This window comes from Corvus hawaiiensis, chromosome 6 (genome assembly GCF_020740725.1).
Source record: "Corvus hawaiiensis isolate bCorHaw1 chromosome 6, bCorHaw1.pri.cur, whole genome shotgun sequence".
In the NCBI taxonomy this organism is placed as follows: Eukaryota; Metazoa; Chordata; class Aves; order Passeriformes; family Corvidae; genus Corvus; species Corvus hawaiiensis.
Genome location: NC_063218.1, coordinates 48,119,065 through 48,135,017, shown reverse-complemented (window position 1 = coordinate 48,135,017; position 15,953 = coordinate 48,119,065). Strand labels below are relative to the sequence as shown.

The 15,953-nt window shown below is 53.7% G+C and overlaps 2 protein-coding genes across 5 annotated transcripts; one reads left to right on the top strand and one right to left on the bottom strand.

The window, feature by feature from the left end:
• Window positions 1-201: 201 nt before the first annotated feature.
• On the bottom strand, window positions 202-5,198 carry SYT8 (synaptotagmin 8). Its single transcript, XM_048308017.1, has 9 exons — window positions 4,962-5,198; window positions 3,341-3,463; window positions 2,819-2,976; window positions 2,578-2,673; window positions 2,177-2,344; window positions 1,775-1,942; window positions 1,462-1,579; window positions 935-1,068; window positions 202-846 (listed from the first exon to the last, which is right to left on the bottom strand). Exons 2-9 carry the CDS (start codon window positions 3,444-3,446, stop codon window positions 613-615), a joined length of 1,182 nt encoding a protein of 393 aa, XP_048163974.1. The 5' UTR covers window positions 3,447-3,463; window positions 4,962-5,198; the 3' UTR covers window positions 202-612.
• On the top strand, window positions 4,181-14,777 carry LOC125327941 (cytosolic 5'-nucleotidase 1A-like). 4 transcript variants are annotated; one of them, XM_048308021.1, is made up of 9 exons: window positions 4,187-4,261; window positions 7,083-7,504; window positions 8,818-8,876; window positions 9,547-9,714; window positions 10,085-10,214; window positions 10,724-10,846; window positions 11,922-12,100; window positions 12,635-12,976; window positions 14,521-14,777. In XM_048308021.1, exons 3-8 carry the CDS (start codon window positions 8,832-8,834, stop codon window positions 12,935-12,937), a joined length of 948 nt encoding a protein of 315 aa, XP_048163978.1. In that variant the 5' UTR covers window positions 4,187-4,261; window positions 7,083-7,504; window positions 8,818-8,831; the 3' UTR covers window positions 12,938-12,976; window positions 14,521-14,777. The 4 variants fall into 4 exon arrangements, with proteins under 4 accessions (XP_048163979.1, XP_048163978.1, XP_048163975.1 ...); XM_048308018.1 differs by lacking the exon at window positions 14,521-14,777 and having other exon boundaries at window positions 12,635-13,392; XM_048308022.1 differs by lacking the exons at window positions 7,083-7,504; window positions 14,521-14,777 and having other exon boundaries at window positions 4,181-4,261; window positions 12,635-13,392.
• Window positions 14,778-15,953: the final 1,176 nt, after the last annotated feature.

Genomic DNA, 15,953 nt, shown 5'->3' with positions numbered 1-15,953 from the left:
GGGCTGAGAACAGGCTAAGTGTGAAGCCACATTTCTTCCCATTTAGCCTCTAGCCAGGACACAGAGCACACTTTGCAGAGGCACTAAAGAGCTACTCCTGTGTCTCCAACACCTTCCTCATCCACCTGTATTCCTTTTGTCAAGCCTCTTACATGCTTCAATACCTTGGTCTTGTTTAAAAGCCTTCACAGGACACATAAAGCCTTTCCAAGAACACACTTCTTGCCAAGTTATTCACAACCAAAGAAACTTCCTACCCATGCCACCGGCACGTTAACCCTCTGCTTTATAAATACCAATGGACGCTGGTTTTGGATGAGCCTGAAGCTCTGTGTATTTGCCCCCCAGGCCACGAGCAGTTGGGATGAGCTGGCTCCTGCGCCCATGCCATTCCCTCTAGTACCCTCTCCTCCATGTCCAGCCTTGCCCTGTCCCAGATGTTACACAGGGCATGAGCTGCACCAGCAGCCAGATCATCTCTTGGCCAGAAGCAGTCCCGGTCCCCTCTCTGCTGACAATGAGCTGGGACCAACATGTCTAGAACTTGCGAGCAGAAGCCACTCACTCCTCCACAAGCCCACCATCCTGCTCTCTGGGTGGAGGAGACCCCCACTATCTGGAGTGCAGGGGCAGCTTGAGGTGGGACTTCAGTTCCAGGGCTTTGTCGACCACCTCTGGGGGCTGCAGGATGTGCCACTGGGCGAGGGGCCGGCGTGGGTTGGACAGCATGTCGGACCAGTGCCGCAGCTGGCTGCCCGTGGCTCGGCAGCCCAGGAAGAGTTTGCCAATGGGCTCATTCTTGGTCACTTTGTCATGATCCCAGACGGAGATGACCACATCCACATTCTAGGGGGGACATAAGAAAGAGGGTCAGTGGGAAGGGGGTTGTTGCAGTCTGGACCTGCTCAGCCCTGGGCACTTCAGGGAAACCCACCTGGATCTGACTGAAAGGCACCTCAAAAACAAACACCTCATTGAAGTAGGGGCTTAAGGTGTTTTTCTTCACACTTGTCTTTTTTTTCTTCCATTTCTTCCTGTTCAGTATGAGATGCACCTTGACAAAAGGATCTGAAGAGAGAGAGGACACACCTGGCACAAATGACAGTTTTTGACTGAAGAACTCAGCCACAAAACAGCTTTCCTGAGCCATTCCCAAGGAGATCAGGGCACCCCACTTGTCACTCCTCATGGTGAGACAGCCACCTCAGAGCTCACCTCCTCCTGCCAAGCTCCCTGTACGATCCAGCCATGACATCTCCTCCTGGGAGATACCTCCAGCACTGCCCAAAGCTGGAGTATCTGTGCTGAGGGAGGCTGGGAGTCAGCCAAGGGCTGGGTATGGTGGTGGCAGCAGGAAGCAGGTCTTAGCACCAAGAGTTTTCAAGGCTTTGCAGCTCTTGGTGCCACCACTGGGGCCTGGGCAGGAGTAGGAAAGTCTGAGCACAAGCAACCCCAACAGACCTGAGAGTCCATGAGAATCCATCCGCTTCAGTTGCTTGGCTTCCAGGATCAGCACCGTCAGCTTGCCAGTGCTGGGGACGTAGCGCAGTGAGAAGCAGATCTCACCCAGATGCTCCTCCTGAGATGGAGAGATGCCAGCAATTAGTACCAGGCAGGAGTCAGCTCACCTGAGGCTGGAGCACCAGGCTGGCCCCAGATTTCCTGAGCCTCCCCCACTCTCATGCTTGCCCCTAAGGGCTTGCTTCTTGGGGTGGTGGCAAGCCAAGCAACAGCACATCCCTCCCAGCAGAGCTTCACACCCACTAGGACCAACCTCCACTTTACTGGCCACCGCCAGGTCACTCCACTGCTCGATGACATGCTGCAGGTCGATGCTGGCCAGGGGCAGCCTGACCTCACCAATGATGTCATGCTTGGCAAAGCGGTTGAAGTCATAGATCTGCATCACCAGTGTGGATTCAGACACCTCAGCCTGGGGTACCTGCAGGGAAGGACCCAAAAGCCCAGACTCACTACTCAGTGGGAGCCCTGTCTCATGGGATGGAGTGGCAGATACAACAACAGGTACGTTGTACAAACTGTACATACTCTCTCACATTTTCCAATCCTGGTTGTACAGGCATCTCCCTGTCTGGAGAGGTTTTTGCTCAGGGAGCACTGTCTATGCAATACTCTTGATGGGAGCAAAAAAACATCATTGGCTATAGTTTTGTACCTGGAAAGTGAAGCTCTCATTGAAGATGGGGTTCAGAGTCTTGCGGTAAACCTTGGTCTCATATCTCTTTTTCACATCAGACGTTAGGTAGACGATCACATATGGATCAGATGTGCCTCCACTGTCCATGGCCTTCAGCTCAACTGCCTGCTTCACACCAACTTTCAGCTGGAGAGGAGTGAGGCACAAGGTCACCGGGTGGAGGAGGATGGGCTCAGGCAGCTGGGGGCTCAGTGGGAAGTGAGTGCAACAGTGAGGAACGCCTTTACACCAAGCAGGCATGAGAGCTGGTGGGCTGCACGCAGGTGGGAGAGGGTATGCCCACCTCAGTGGGCAGCCAAGAGGGACCACACAAGAGCACAGCTGTTTCCCTGCTGTGCCATGGCCATGAGCATCCCCACCTCCTGTTTGCGGAAGTTGTACTCCAGGGAGTACTGCAGCTTTCCTCGCCACTTCTGCTCTACTCCCCGCTCCAGGTCCTCCATCTCAGGCTGGACCTGCGGCAGAGAGCAACACTACCCTCAGGATGCACTCAGCCATGTCCCTGCCATGCCGTGCTCCCACCAACCCTGGGGCTGGGCAGTGCAGCAGCAAACCTATCAGGGAGGAGGGAGGTGGGATTGAGGGGAAGGCAGGACGCACAAGGCTGGTTGTGGTGGAGTTGCTGACGGCACACAAGCCGATTCTCTCCTTCTTCTTGTGCTTCTTCTTGCTACAGCAGCACTTGACAATGCAGATGAGGAAGAGAAGGAGGAGAACGGCCCCTGCTACAGCCACGGTGATGAGCGCCCATTTGGGTACTGGTGCGATGTTCAGGGAGCAGAGTTGGATAGAAGAGTTAAAACCAAGCAAATCATTTAGAGCACATTTAAACCCCTTCCTGGTGCTTCAGCATTAAGGAGTTGTACTTTCAAAATTGCCCCTAGAATTCTGGACAGACCCCATGCAGGGAGACTGAGGCTGAAGACCATTCCCCAAATAGGTAGCAAAGATACCCTCTGCTCCTGAAGCAGCATGGTACCACTCTGCAGTATTCCCACCCTGATGGAGCCCACTAGAAAATGGAATTTGAAGGGAGGGTGAAGTGAATACACAGCCTCAGAGTCCAGCAGCTCCATCAGATAATGCTGCCTGAGAGAGCAGGGCAAGAGACGCTGTACTCACATGGGATCCAGCTAAGCCAGCTGTCCAGGGAGCCCAGCCAAGCCGTGGTGGTGATGCTGGTGTGTGGGGAGGCCGTAGTCCTGCCTTTCCTGGCTGCCACTGCCATGGCTAATCTGGGGTGACCTGGGAACACAGGTAAAATTAACAGGGTGGAGATTTCCTTTAGGGTAGCATGTGTGCTGACCGTGGCCCCAAGCTTTAATGAGAGCAAACACAATTAAAATATAGAGCCCAGGGTAAGCGATTAGAGCTTGGCCACATTGACAATGAGATGTGAAATGGAGCGGGAGGGAGCCACTGGCAGGGAGGGCTCCACGCCAGCAGGCCCCTCCCATACAGCCTTCTCCTTCATATCCTTGCAAATCTGCTTACTGAAAGGGGAAAGACTGGGGTGGTCGAGGGTGTTTTGAACAGAGGAATCACCTGTCTGCAGGGGACAAAACCAAGAGCTGTTGTGTGCTGGCTCCTCCCTTGGCCAAGCAGCTTGAGCTGAAGAGTTTGCTCAGCTCCAGGAAACCCCCATCATCAGCTAACACCCCTTTTTGGCTATTTTCCCTCTTGTCGCAGGGCTGAGGAACAGGAAGGTTTGCTCCTGGGCTTGCAGCAGGGCTGGTGCCCTCGTTGCCGGTGGCAGTGCTGCCACAGGCTGGGGTCACAGCGGCTCGGAAACTTTCCGTGAGCCTGGCCTGAGCACATGGCAACGCTGACACAGCCTAAGGGAGGGCTTCAAATTTAAAGCAGGATGCTTTTACAGCATTGCTTTCCCCATGGCAAGGCTCTTATTCTAGCATGAACGCTTCCTCATAGCCAAATTCCTTTCGCGTCAGCCGGGGAGCTGTGCCCGGAGCCGTGCTGCGCGGTGAGCGGGTCTGCAGCCACCACGGCACGGCTGGCACCCAGCCCCGGTGCCCGGGCTGCCAGGTATGTGCCTTTGCTGCCCCAGCCTCCTGCTCCGCGTCCCAGGGGGTCCCTGCTCAAGCAGCCAACTCCGCCTCGCTCTGCCTGCGCTCTGCCCACGCTCTGCCCATCCCAAGGTGCTCCTTGCATGGGGATCTTCCCGGGGAGGAGGAAACCACGTCTGCACTTCCCCTGGCTGAGCCCGCGAAGCCAGCAAGAACCCTTTCTTTTTCCAGCAGTGTGCTTTGCTGCATGTGGGCATAGGGCTGGAGCCATCCCTGCGGCGGCATGGCTGGAACAATGCGGTGCAGGTTAAATGACTTATCCAGGGCCACCTGGGACGTCTGTGTCATTGGACCCCCGAAGCTCAGGTATTTAAGAGGTGCCAGGCTGCAGCTTTGGAGTGAAGGGTGGACAGGACAGTACAGGCGAGCAGGCACCCATTCAACACAGAATTAGGGGTGTCAGTACCTTTTGCTTGTGTCACATTAGTTTAACACTGACCCTGGTTTAAAAAAACTCTTTATCCCAACCCTGAAGAATGAACCGAGCCATCGTTTTGGGAACGATGGGGACAGCCCTGCTGCGGTGCAGGACAGGAGGCATAGTCTCAGTGGGCAGTCTGCAGGGAGCATCGAGCATCCATGCTCCTGGAAAAGGGGCAGGGAGAACCCTGATTCTTGCTCCCACCCTGTGCTGACTGGATTCCCGAATCCCGACTTACCGACAAGTATCCTTCCCAGTGTCAGTCTCCCTTCCCTGCTGTGCAGGCTCCAGTCAAGCCACCACGTGTGGCAGGGGCATGTTGTGGGCTGAGATGGGACCCACCGGGCACGGAGCTAAGAGTGCAGACGGGATGGTGGCTGCACTGCACAGCCGAAACAGGAAAGTCTGCTTTGCCAGCCCAGGAACCGGGTGGCCCCAGCAGCTCCGCCAGCCCCACCTCGCTGCTGACCCAAGCGGTGCTCATGCAGGCGAAAAGCCAGCGGGGAACTCCCTGCTGGACCAGGAAGCAAAACCTGCCCTCCTACCTGCAAGAAGCTGGAGGGCATTGCTGCCCAGCTCCGTGCACTGGGAAATTCACTTCTCCAAGTTATCCCTGCAGCGATACTGGGCTGGACTGTGTGGCTGCAGGCACTTAGCACAAGGGAATGGACACTTGCAAGGGGATGGGTGCATGACTGCATCCATCACTGGCGAGCTCTGCACTTGGGGAGCCCAGCTCCTTGGCCCACAGGGCATGCACTGTGTGAGGGCCTGTGAAATGTGTGTGTGGATGAATGGGAATGCCCCGCTCCAACCCAGCAGGGAGGACAGACAGGACAAGACAATACTGCTTGAGTGGTTTCATCCTCCAGCACCAAGAAAAGCACCAGGCACACAGCCAGGAGCAATTTCACAGGCTTCCACTGCATTAAATTTATGCTTGTAAACTTCTTCCCTTGCTGCCAGTTCAGCAAAGTCTGCCCCAAACCTGCCTTATCACCACGTAAATTTGGGGTGGTGTCAGAAGCAGGGAACAATGCTGCAAAACTGCCAGTGCCTAATGGCTGACGTAGTCATGGGAGGAGATGCCGTGGAAACCAGACCTGTCCCAGCTCTGGGCCACCAGTCCTTCCAGATTTTCACATGGCCACCAAGGCATTGCCACAGTGGGTGCCTAGCCATGGGAGAGAGGCTAGGGCTGCCCCTCAGCCACCCAAAACACAGCCCCACTCTCAAGGGCCTTGCACTCCTGCTGCTCAGAGAAGCACCATCTCCAGGAGCAGGAGAGGCAGGAATGATGCTGCAGGAATGATGCTGCAGTAAACCTCCAAGGGAACTTTTTGCTCTAAACTGGAACTCCCAAAGGATGCATGGGAGAAACACATTATGGGGATGGGGGAATAGGGAATACTAAAATTCCAGGGAATTTTAATTCCAGAGAAAGGGTGTCTGCATATGCACACTAAAAGCTGAGCACATAAGTAGGCTTTTCAATGGGTGTTTGCTAGAGACAGCTAAAAGAGAAGAGATTTAGATCTTAGGAAGAAATTCTTTATTCAGAGGGTAATGACACACTGGAACAGGTTGCCCAGAGAAGTTGTGGCCTCATCCCTGGAAGAGCTGAAGGCCAGGTTGGATGGGGCCCTGAACAAGCTGATCTGGTGCATGGCATCCCTGCCCATGGTGGAAGGGGTTGGAACTAGATGATCTTTAAGGACCCTTCCAACTAAAACCATTCTATGATTCTATGATCTCAGTGAGACCAAGCTGCACAGGACTCTATGGGCCTCCCTTATTTTGGGAGGAGATGTGGTGATCCTGGTGACAGCCTGGTGTCATGTAGGGGGACAACTGCTTGGCCTTAGTGGAGGTGAGCTTGGTCTCCTTTGGCAAGAGCCAGGCTGGGCAGGCTGCAGCAGTGGACCACTTCCAGCAGTGGGGAAAGGGAAAAGCTGCAGGATGATGTTCTGTGTCAGCCCCCCTCCTGTCATCCTCTCCCCCTGTCATAGGTTAGACCAAACCACTACACCCCCCCACACCCCTGACGGTCGCACTCTTGGAGAGAAAAGGGGTGCTGAAATATGCCAAGACCATGAGCCCCACAGGGCTGAGTGCCAACACAGCCTACCCAGAAAAGTAAAATCCTAACCCCAAAATCAACCTTGCTCAGGACAGCGTGTGAGAGATGGCTTTCAGAAAAGAAGGGGAAAGAGACCCAAAGCCATTACGGTAAAATTGCAAATGCGCTGCACCCAGCCACGCTCTGCACCTGCCTTTGCTCCCCGAATCCCTGCACATGCTGCGACTCACTCTGGACCGGGTACCCTTATTTTTTCCGGTCAAAAATACAACCATTCAGGGGCTGGGAACTGAGAGGAACTCGAGAGGCATGCTATAAACACTCCGGCTGCAGAAATAAGACATCGCGGGAGCGCTTGTGGACAGTGATCAGCCACTGAGCACAAGCTCCCAGGGAGCTCCGGATGCACGAACAGCGCCGAGTCCCCTCGCCAGGGTGACCGCGGCGGTGTCCCAAGCCAGGGCCAGGCGACCATAATCCTGTGTAATGCACGCTGGGAAATGCAGTCTGGCCCGGGCACGACGCCAACCAGCTGGCTGCCTACAAATCCCAGCACGCCGGGAAGCGGAGCTGCGCCCCATCCCGGCTCCTGCCTGCTTCCTGCAGCGCGGGCAGGGGGAAATATAAACAGCGGCGCCTTGGGCAGAGTTGGGATGCTGCCGCTGGACAGGCTGTGACGGGAAGCAGAGGCAGCGCTCGGGGTGAGTTTGGGCTTTTCTCTCCAGCAGAACCCTGTCTGTGGGCAGGGGGTAACATCTGCTCCCTGCTAAGCAGCCGTAGGAAGAGCTGCGGGGACCGGCAGCACCCGGCTGGAATGTTTTCCTGCGGTCTCGCAGCGAGACGCGTGCCTGTGCAGATCCGTGTGTCTGTATGCGAACAGCACTGCGGGTTATTGGGCAGGGGGATGGGAGGGAGAACTCGGGCTTGGTTTTGCAGCGCTCGGAAGAGCGAAGCAGAAATTAGAGGTGCATTCTCCGACCAGGAAGGGCTGCTCAGCTCCTTTGCCTCCTTGCATTTAATTTTGACTTTCAGAAAATACTTGGCTGAGATGCTGGCAGAAGAAAGCTTCTGTCCGCTCAGCTGGGCGGGTGTTTGCCACCCTCTGCCCTGCTCTCTGGGAGGAGACCCCTTCCCAGCATGGGCCATGGGGTGGAGGAAGCAGAGGGATGCTCAGCATCTCCTGGCTTTCCAGGCACCCCTGGCTGGGAGAGTAGCTCTGCTGCAGGACTTTCCACTCCTCGGGCAGTCGGGGAGTGCACATGCAAGCACTGAGCCCCCCATGGCAAGGCTGTGGCTCTCAGGGCTGGCCAAGTGTGCTGCCTACTGGCCCAGGCAACACTTTGCTGTCCCTGACAATAAACATTAATTAAATAAAACTGGGGCAAAAGACAGGTCTCTGTGGAGACCCTGACTTGTCCTTTACACTGCATGTTGGTTTTGAGCTCTGCTTGCACAGCCCCCCAGCACAGCAATCAGGTAGGGCTCACAGGGCTGTGGAGGGGCAGACCAGTGCCATCGCGGGGGTCTCACCCTGTATCCAAGCCCTTACTTCCATCTCTACTTACTCTGGCCTTTTACAGCTGCAGATGAGCTGCTGATGCAGTGAACTCCTTCATTTGTAGATACAAATTCACCATTCAAGCAAATGTAGCAAAAAAGGCAACAAGGATGTGAACTAGAAACCTACCTGTAAGATCTAACCTATTTTGGCTTTTAAAGACAGCCTTAGTTTGCATGGAAAAGAGCTCCAAAACAACTTTCAGCAGTTCCACACAGAGAAAAACAAACGTAAAAATAAAGCAGTGATCTGTGTTTGAAAAGCCACTTTTCCATCACATTTAATTGGAACTATTAGAACAGTTTTTCTCGGAGCAAAGCTGCTGTCAGCAGAAATAGGTTCATTTGGGCTGCTGTACTTGGCGTGTAGGATGTTTCCTGTCTCCTTTCCACTCTTCCCCTCTCTAGATTGACTATATTATAATCTGTCAGTTTAATTTTATATTTTCTCTTAAAGGCTGAGATTTGAAGATGGCAAAGCCGGAAAGCACAGTCATAAACACCAATGTAAAACAGGTAAAAGGCTGTTCATTACAAAACACACATCCTGTATTTCCAAACCAGGTTTTGAAATGCCACTGCAGGAGAGAACACACCACAGCCCAGAACTGTGGTGGCCTGAATTGCTCATGCCTGGGTTTCAGCAGAAGTGGCCTGTTCCAGGGCTGCTGGGCACCTGGTCCCAGTGAGGTCCATGTGATTTCCCAGTTGCATGGACAGGGCAGGTACATTTGCTCACACTTAAATTTTGGAGCAGCCAGGGAGAAAGCAGCAGCTTCTCTACACACAGAGAGACTTTATCTGACTGTCCAGAACAGACACAAACGAAGGGTAAAACAACCAGTACGTGCAGAGAAACCCAGCAGTACCCAGCTCAGCACGAACAGATGATTGTGGCTGTGCTGTGCCCACAAACAACAAAATTATGAAGCAATCCCCTCTGTGTGAGCTGTCCTTGGAGCATGTGGCACTTATCAGACAGGTTAGGGTTTCACAACTGCCAGCCCCATCCTTGGTGGCCTGAAAATGAAGACTGGGTGTGGTACCTCTGGCATCAGGAACTGTGACATGGGGTGATACCTCCAGCACCCAACCCCACCACTCTGGTTGGTGCCCCCTGCTCACCCCACCTCCATGAGCTCCTTCTCTAATGTCCCCTGACTCCTCTTTCCTCCCTGTCCTGCAGAAGGATCCCAGCACAGCACTGGTCATTGCTGTGACCACCAGAACCATTTTCAATCTGGAGGAGGAGCACAAGCTCTACCTGGAGAAGGGCAAGGAGGAGTACACAAGGCACCAGCAGGCCAACCAGGACAAGCCCCTGCCACCAGGCACAGCGTTTGCCTTCATCCAGGTGAGTACCACACCTGGCTAGGGGCACATGCAGACACTCACAGCATGGGGTGAAAGTTCCGCTTTCCCAGCTTTAAGTCTCAACTTCAGTCACAGGGTGCAGTTAGGCCTTTCCTGATCTCTTGGCCTCATTGCAGGGCATCGAGACCTGTGCTCCTGACCAGACTATCTCCCCCCTGGTGAGGTATCCTGCTCTCTGCCCTCCTGATGATGGCTTTTGCAGGATGGTTGCTTTGTCTGTCTCTCCATAACATGCCAGCAGTGCCATAGCTGACAGATGCAGCACAAACCACTAACCTTAACTACAAAAGAGCTCCTGCAAAGCCACTGCAGTCATGCCTCTTTAAAAGAGTCCCATCTTCTCCTCACAGGCAGTGCAGTATGTGAACAAGAAGATCCTGGAGAACAACTCAGCAGAGAGGGACCTCTTTGACATCCTGGTGCTCTCCAACAACAGCCCAGAGAGCGGCACGCGCATCATCAACAGCGCCAAGCACTATGGTAAGGGGGACCCATCCCCGGTGATGCCTGATTCCCCTGGGAGGCTGCAGAGCAGATCAGGCACCACAGTGGATCATCAGTGGCAGAGAGCCAGGGGATACAAGGGGAAGGGGGGAAGGGGTTCTCCTGGAGCCCAGCTCCCTTCAGCCACGTCCTTCAGACCAGGAAGTCTGGCAGCATTTTGCAACGGCCCAGGCATCTTCAGGCAGCTACTGAAAATAAAAACAGTTCTTTGAAAAAAACACCCTAAATCCCAGAGTGCTGTCATGAGGAATGCTCATTTAAGGGAGGGATGGAGGGAATATTTAACTGCACTCTGCAGTTTTATAGGAGCAACAACAGATCAAGAAGATGCAGCAAGGACACAGGCAGGTTCCCCATACACCAGTGGAAAATGCATTGCTCTGAGCTCTTGCTCTCGCAAAGCACACCAAGACCCCCGGAGGGTGTCAGGGGCTGTGAGGAGGATATTGCTCCATAAGACTTCACTCACATCCCTTGTCCTGAAGGCCTGGAGATCTCCAAGTTCTGCTTCGTCAGTGACGAGGACTCCACACAGTACCTGAAGTCCCACGGCGTCAAGCTGTTCCTCTCAGCTGACAGGACAGATGTCTGCAATGCCCTCCGGAGAGGTGAGTTCTCCCCTCCATCCCACGTCCCCAAACCCACCACACTTTTTCCAAGCAGCTCAGTACCAAGAGACAGCACCAGAACCTGTGATTTCACAGGGACAAGGGGTAAACGCCACATTGATTACTAGTACAATCCTGAACAGTTCAGTCTCCTCTTCTGTCCTTACCAGTAGCCTGCAAACACACCGGGGTTGCTCAGATGCCCTCACAAGTCACTGAGTGCATTATGCATCATTCTGGACGTAGCTCTACCATGGGCTGGTCATTCCCTGCCTGGCATTTAAGCATTTCTAACCAAAGATGCAATTCCATTCATCAATGAGAGTTTATCAGTGATTCCCAGGACTTTGTGATGATGCCACAGAGATTTGCTGTCTTGGTGCAGAGTTACTGTGTGTTCAGTGATAGATACAAGCACATGCCTGACCTCAGTTGGAGGGAGTGCAGTCTCCCCATCTTGTCTAATGGGGTTAATCACCTTCTTATTAATTTACTTGGGTATGAGCACATCAGCTGGCCACCGTCCTTCAAGGTCAGGAGCAAGCCATCTGCAGTCTGGACTTTCCTTCACTACACAGCACATTCCTGGAACCTCCTTGAGAGAATCATTGCCCTGACAAGTGTCTCCCATCTGGGAGCCTGGGTCCACATATGAGGGTGGGCAGGGAACAGCTTGTAGGAAGAGACTGTAATTAAGCCAATTACCGCAATCAATGGAGATGCCAGCCTATATTATTCACACCACAGAGTGCTAAATCTGGGCATTAAAGATTGAGGCTTGGCAGGGTGAGCAGGCACCAGGAGGAGGGCTGCTCATGCCTTGACAACCACCCACCATCTCTTACCACACCTCAGTATCTCCCCAGACCTTGGTTTCCAATCAACAGCACTTTCTCAGGGGATGACAAAGCCGTGGAAAGGCTGGGCTGATTCCCCCAGAAAGCTCCCTGGCTTGGAGGCCCTGGCATGGCGATGTGGGACAGGGCCACAGCAGATGTGTAGGGAGCAGCTGGCCATGCATGAGCTGCCCCAGGGAGGGGTGTCCCTCCTGACCCCACCTTGCTCTGTCTCACAGGGGTCTCAGCAGCGCTCGTCTTCCAGCAGGAGGTGCAGGCCCCCAGCACTCCACTGCGCGTGGTGTTTGATGGGGATGCCGTGCTCTTCTCCGACGAGACGGACCAGATCTTCCAGGAGCAGGGGCTGGAGGGGGCACTGCAGTACGAGCGGGCGATGGAGGCCATCCCCATAGGAGATGTGAGCATGCCACCTTGCTTTCATGGGCACCCACAGGCTCTGCAATCTGTCCCGTTAGGGCTTTGCCATGAGCGGTCAAAAAAGCACAAATCCTTGCAGATTCCCTATGCATCCACTACTCAGTCGCTGGTGTGGGCCTGATTTGGAGTCTCACTGGAAATGGAACTGCTATCTCCTGTAAGTGACCATCAGCTCCTAAATATCTAGGATTGTAGTTACTCCCAACATCACCTTTTGTAGGCTGTGACCTCTTGCTGTCTAAGTTCCTGCAGGACTCAGACCCAGAGGCACTGCTTGCTGGGATATACCTTGCTGGTCACTTTGGGATTAGGATGAGCACCTTAAGGCTCACCTTCCTCCCAGGGACCCCAGTGCACAGCACCAGTCCCAGCACTGCCCAGTCCTGCAGCCCACAGGCATTGTGTGTTCTGCACAGCCCTGACAAACCGTGGAAGAAGAACAAGTGGCTTGTACAGGCAGAGTAGGTGTTTCCTTATTTCCCACACACTCCCAGCTGTCTTGCTGTGCTTCTAGGGTCCCCTGAAGGCTTTTGCCATGCACCTTGGGAAGATGCGTAAGAAGTTCGGCCAGGAAAAATCCCCCATCCGCACCTACCTGGTGACAGCCCGCAGCGGCCGGGACATGGGCATCCGGGCCATCAAGACACTTCGGAAATGGGGTCTGCCCATCGACGAGGCTTTCTTCATGGATGGGGCTCCCAAGGGCCCCATCCTCGCCCAGATCCAGCCTCACATTTTCTTTGATGATGGACTTCATAACATCCAAGGGGCTCAAAATGTGGGGGTACCCTCTGCCTGGGTCCCCTCCTGCTGTTGATGGGCTGCAGGCCGGCAGTCCTCCCTCCCAGCAGCACAGGTAAAACTTCTGGTGGAGAAGGAAAGACCTCCTAACATGCAGCAAGCAAATCTCAGGGAAAGGGGATGAGAGCATGAACTCCCATGCAAAGCTTGATGTGTATTTCTGCTCCTGATAAGAGGTCCTCTGCATCTTAGGATAAAGCCAAAAGACAGCTGCTCTGGGACAGAAGGACACCTTTGCTGTGACACTGAGGACTACAGCTATGCCATGTAGGACCTGGGGACTTCTCTCAAAGAAATAAGTGAAGCTAATGCCACCCACACAAGCTGAAGGAAGCAAGAAAAAAATGCTAGTTTTGGCTGTGCTCAGACAGTCTCCAAGATGGAGCAGCACAGGAAGGACATCAGCCTGTTGAGCCAAGTCCAGGGGAGGGCAACCAAGATGATTAAAGGGATGGAGCAACTCTCCTGTGAGGAGGGGCTGAGAGAATTGTCATTGTTCAGCCTGGACAAGAGAAGGGTTCAGGGTGACCTAACTGCAGCCTTCCAGGACCTGAAGGGAGCCTACAGGAAAGATGAAGAGGGACGGTTTACAAGAGCATGTAGTGACAGGACAAGGGAGAATGGCTTCCAACTGAATGAAGGCAGGTTTAGATCAGATATTTGGAAGAAATTCTTTACTGTGAGGGTGATGAGGCACTGGAATAGATTGTGCAGGTAAGCTGTGGATGCCCCATCCCTGGGAGTGTTAAATCAGGTTGGATGGAGCTCTGAGTAACCTGGTCTAATGAAAGGTGTCCCTGCTCACACCAGGGTGGCTGGAACTGGATGATCTTTAAGGTCTCTTCCAACCCAAACCATTTTATGATTCTATGATTTATTCCCAAGATCTCTGCCTAAAGGGAGCACTCAAGACCCTGCCTCACCAGACACACTCAGCCTGGTTTCCTGAGGAGACTGATGTGCTAGTGAGTGCTTCAGGTAGCTCCAGCCAAACTCAGAAGAGGGAGAAAGACTTCAAAACTGTAAAGGACCTACAAACCTTTTAGAAGGTTTTAAGAAAGCCAGCCCAAGCTATTCCTCCTCATAAAACAGATTATAGCACAAGACAGCTTTCTTTAGGCATGCACACTGCTCACAGAGTGCTTTTGGGAGACAGACCTGTAGCACACTCAGCTCCTGGAGCCGCAAGACAGGGACAAGGCTACAACCCAGCACTGAGGTCCGTCCAGGAGATGGAACAGCTCTAATGTCCCACCAGGAGAGGGCACTGGAGATGGGCTGTCTGCAGCGCAAGCCACGGAGGGGCCGGGGCTGCAGACAGCACTGCAGGGGCTGGGGCAGGACTGGGTGCTGCGGCCAACCTTAAATGGATCTCCAGGCCCGTGGGTGGAGGGCATGGGTGGGGGTCTCAGGAACATCTGCTCCTTGCACATGGGGTATGTGGGTGTGCTAGGTTCCCTGCCTGACATCACACACCCCCCCCCCCCGCCCCCCCCCCCCGTACAGGGATGCCTTTCCTTTGGCAGTTTGGACTCCGTTCCTAATTTTCCTGGGGACCAAGCAACTCGCAAGTTTCATTTGCAGGTTTTCTTTCCCCAGGGCTGGATGGGAGTTGCCACTAGAGGCCACTGTGCTGCCTGGGGACATGGCACCTCAAATCTCTGCCCACTGTCCAGAAACGCCTCATAAAAAAACTGGCCGCACAGGCGGCAGCAGGATTATGGACAAGGAGATAAAGATGATGCTGGCTTCATTTTTTAAATCTCAGTGTAATAAGAAAATAATTATTTTTAAAGGCTTCACAAGTGTTGCTCTCACCAAAGCTTTTTTCCCCACAATAAATAAATAACCGAGTATCCCAGTGTGCGTGCTTGTTCCTCATGCCTGTGTCTAGCAGTGTGGGAGGAAGGGTGGGATAACTCAGTGCTCCTTTACACACATTCATTTATTTATCAGGTGTTAGACATGTTCATCAAAATGGCTTAAATACACAAGAAATCTTCAGTGGGCTTTGGATTAGGCTCCTGAATGTCATCTTGTATCTGTGTCCCCAAGCTCACTCCTGCTACCTTGGGCATGGGGACTCTGCACATCTTGCCTCAGCAAGGGGAGCTGCTGGCCCTGCCATGCCACTGGCAGAGGTCCTGTCCCTGCCATCATGGCAACCATGTGGGTCCAAACTCGAGGCTGCTAGGGCAGGACAGGGATGCCCATGTGCACAGATATGATAGGAATCCACCTCCAAGGAAGCAAAGCCTGGCAGGGTCTTGGCACCAGCAGTCTGGCCCCTGGCCCTTTTGCTCAGTACAGATGCTGAAATTAGATGTTTTGAGGTAGCAACATCAACAACATCAGCCACTCATCATTCACTAATAATGCTAAGCAGCCGTCAGCTGAACAAACATTAATTACAGGATGCTCCAAACATGCCCAGTAAGCAGGTGCAGACATTCATCCCACTTTCATGCAGGTCAGATACCACCGGGCTCAGCAGTATGATCCAAGTGCCCACCCACAGCCCTGCCCACCAGGCACAGCCCCCTGCTTCTGTGGCAACTGGTGCTGGGGACATGGACCCAGTGCTGGGGGTGACCATGCTCCTGGGCATCCACCACTCCAACCCATTTCATTTGCTGATGCCTGGACAGGGCCAGCAGGAGCTTGGTCACCGCCTTGGGTGAGAGGAAATCAGCTGAGTCAAGAGTGGTGGGGACAGGCCCATGTGAGCTGCTGCAGCGCGTGGGATGCTGAGGCAGGAGGAAAGTGCCACATGCCTTCCTCCAGCACTGTCAGCACAATGGGGGATGACAGGGCAAAACATGCCCAAAATGGGAAAAAAGGAAGGAAACTCCGAGCTTGTGGGGTTGCATCATATAGGGCCAAGTACAGCTGCTTGAGGCCATGGTTCAAGCTTGTAGCATCAAAACTGCCCTTATTGCCCTGCTCCAATGATGTGCCATCAAAAACCGCCCTTTTCTGTCCTGCTCCAAAGATGGAGCATCAAAAACACCCTCTGTCAAGGACTGCTGCAG

What these genes read in the sequence shown, in the direction of transcription:
- LOC125327941 (XM_048308021.1), top strand. Translation starts at nt 8,832, where the DNA reads ATGGCAAAGCCGGAAAGCACAGTCATAAACACCAATGTAAAACAG. An exon ending in TAAACACCAATGTAAAACAG is followed by an intron (nt 8,877 to 9,546) that starts GTAAAAGGCTGT and finishes CCTGTCCTGCAG; the next exon opens with AAGGATCCCAGCACAGCACT. An exon ending in AGGCCATCCCCATAGGAGAT is followed by an intron (nt 12,101 to 12,634) that starts GTGAGCATGCCA and finishes CTGTGCTTCTAG; the next exon opens with GGTCCCCTGAAGGCTTTTGC.
- SYT8 (XM_048308017.1), bottom strand. Translation starts at nt 3,446, where the DNA reads ATGGCAGTGGCAGCCAGGAAAGGCAGGACTACGGCCTCCCCACACACC. An exon ending in ACAACTTCCGCAAACAGGAG is followed by an intron (nt 2,345 to 2,577) that starts GTGGGGATGCTC and finishes ACTCCTCTCCAG; the next exon opens with CTGAAAGTTGGTGTGAAGCA. An exon ending in CGGTGGCCAGTAAAGTGGAG is followed by an intron (nt 1,580 to 1,774) that starts GTTGGTCCTAGT and finishes TCTCCATCTCAG; the next exon opens with GAGGAGCATCTGGGTGAGAT.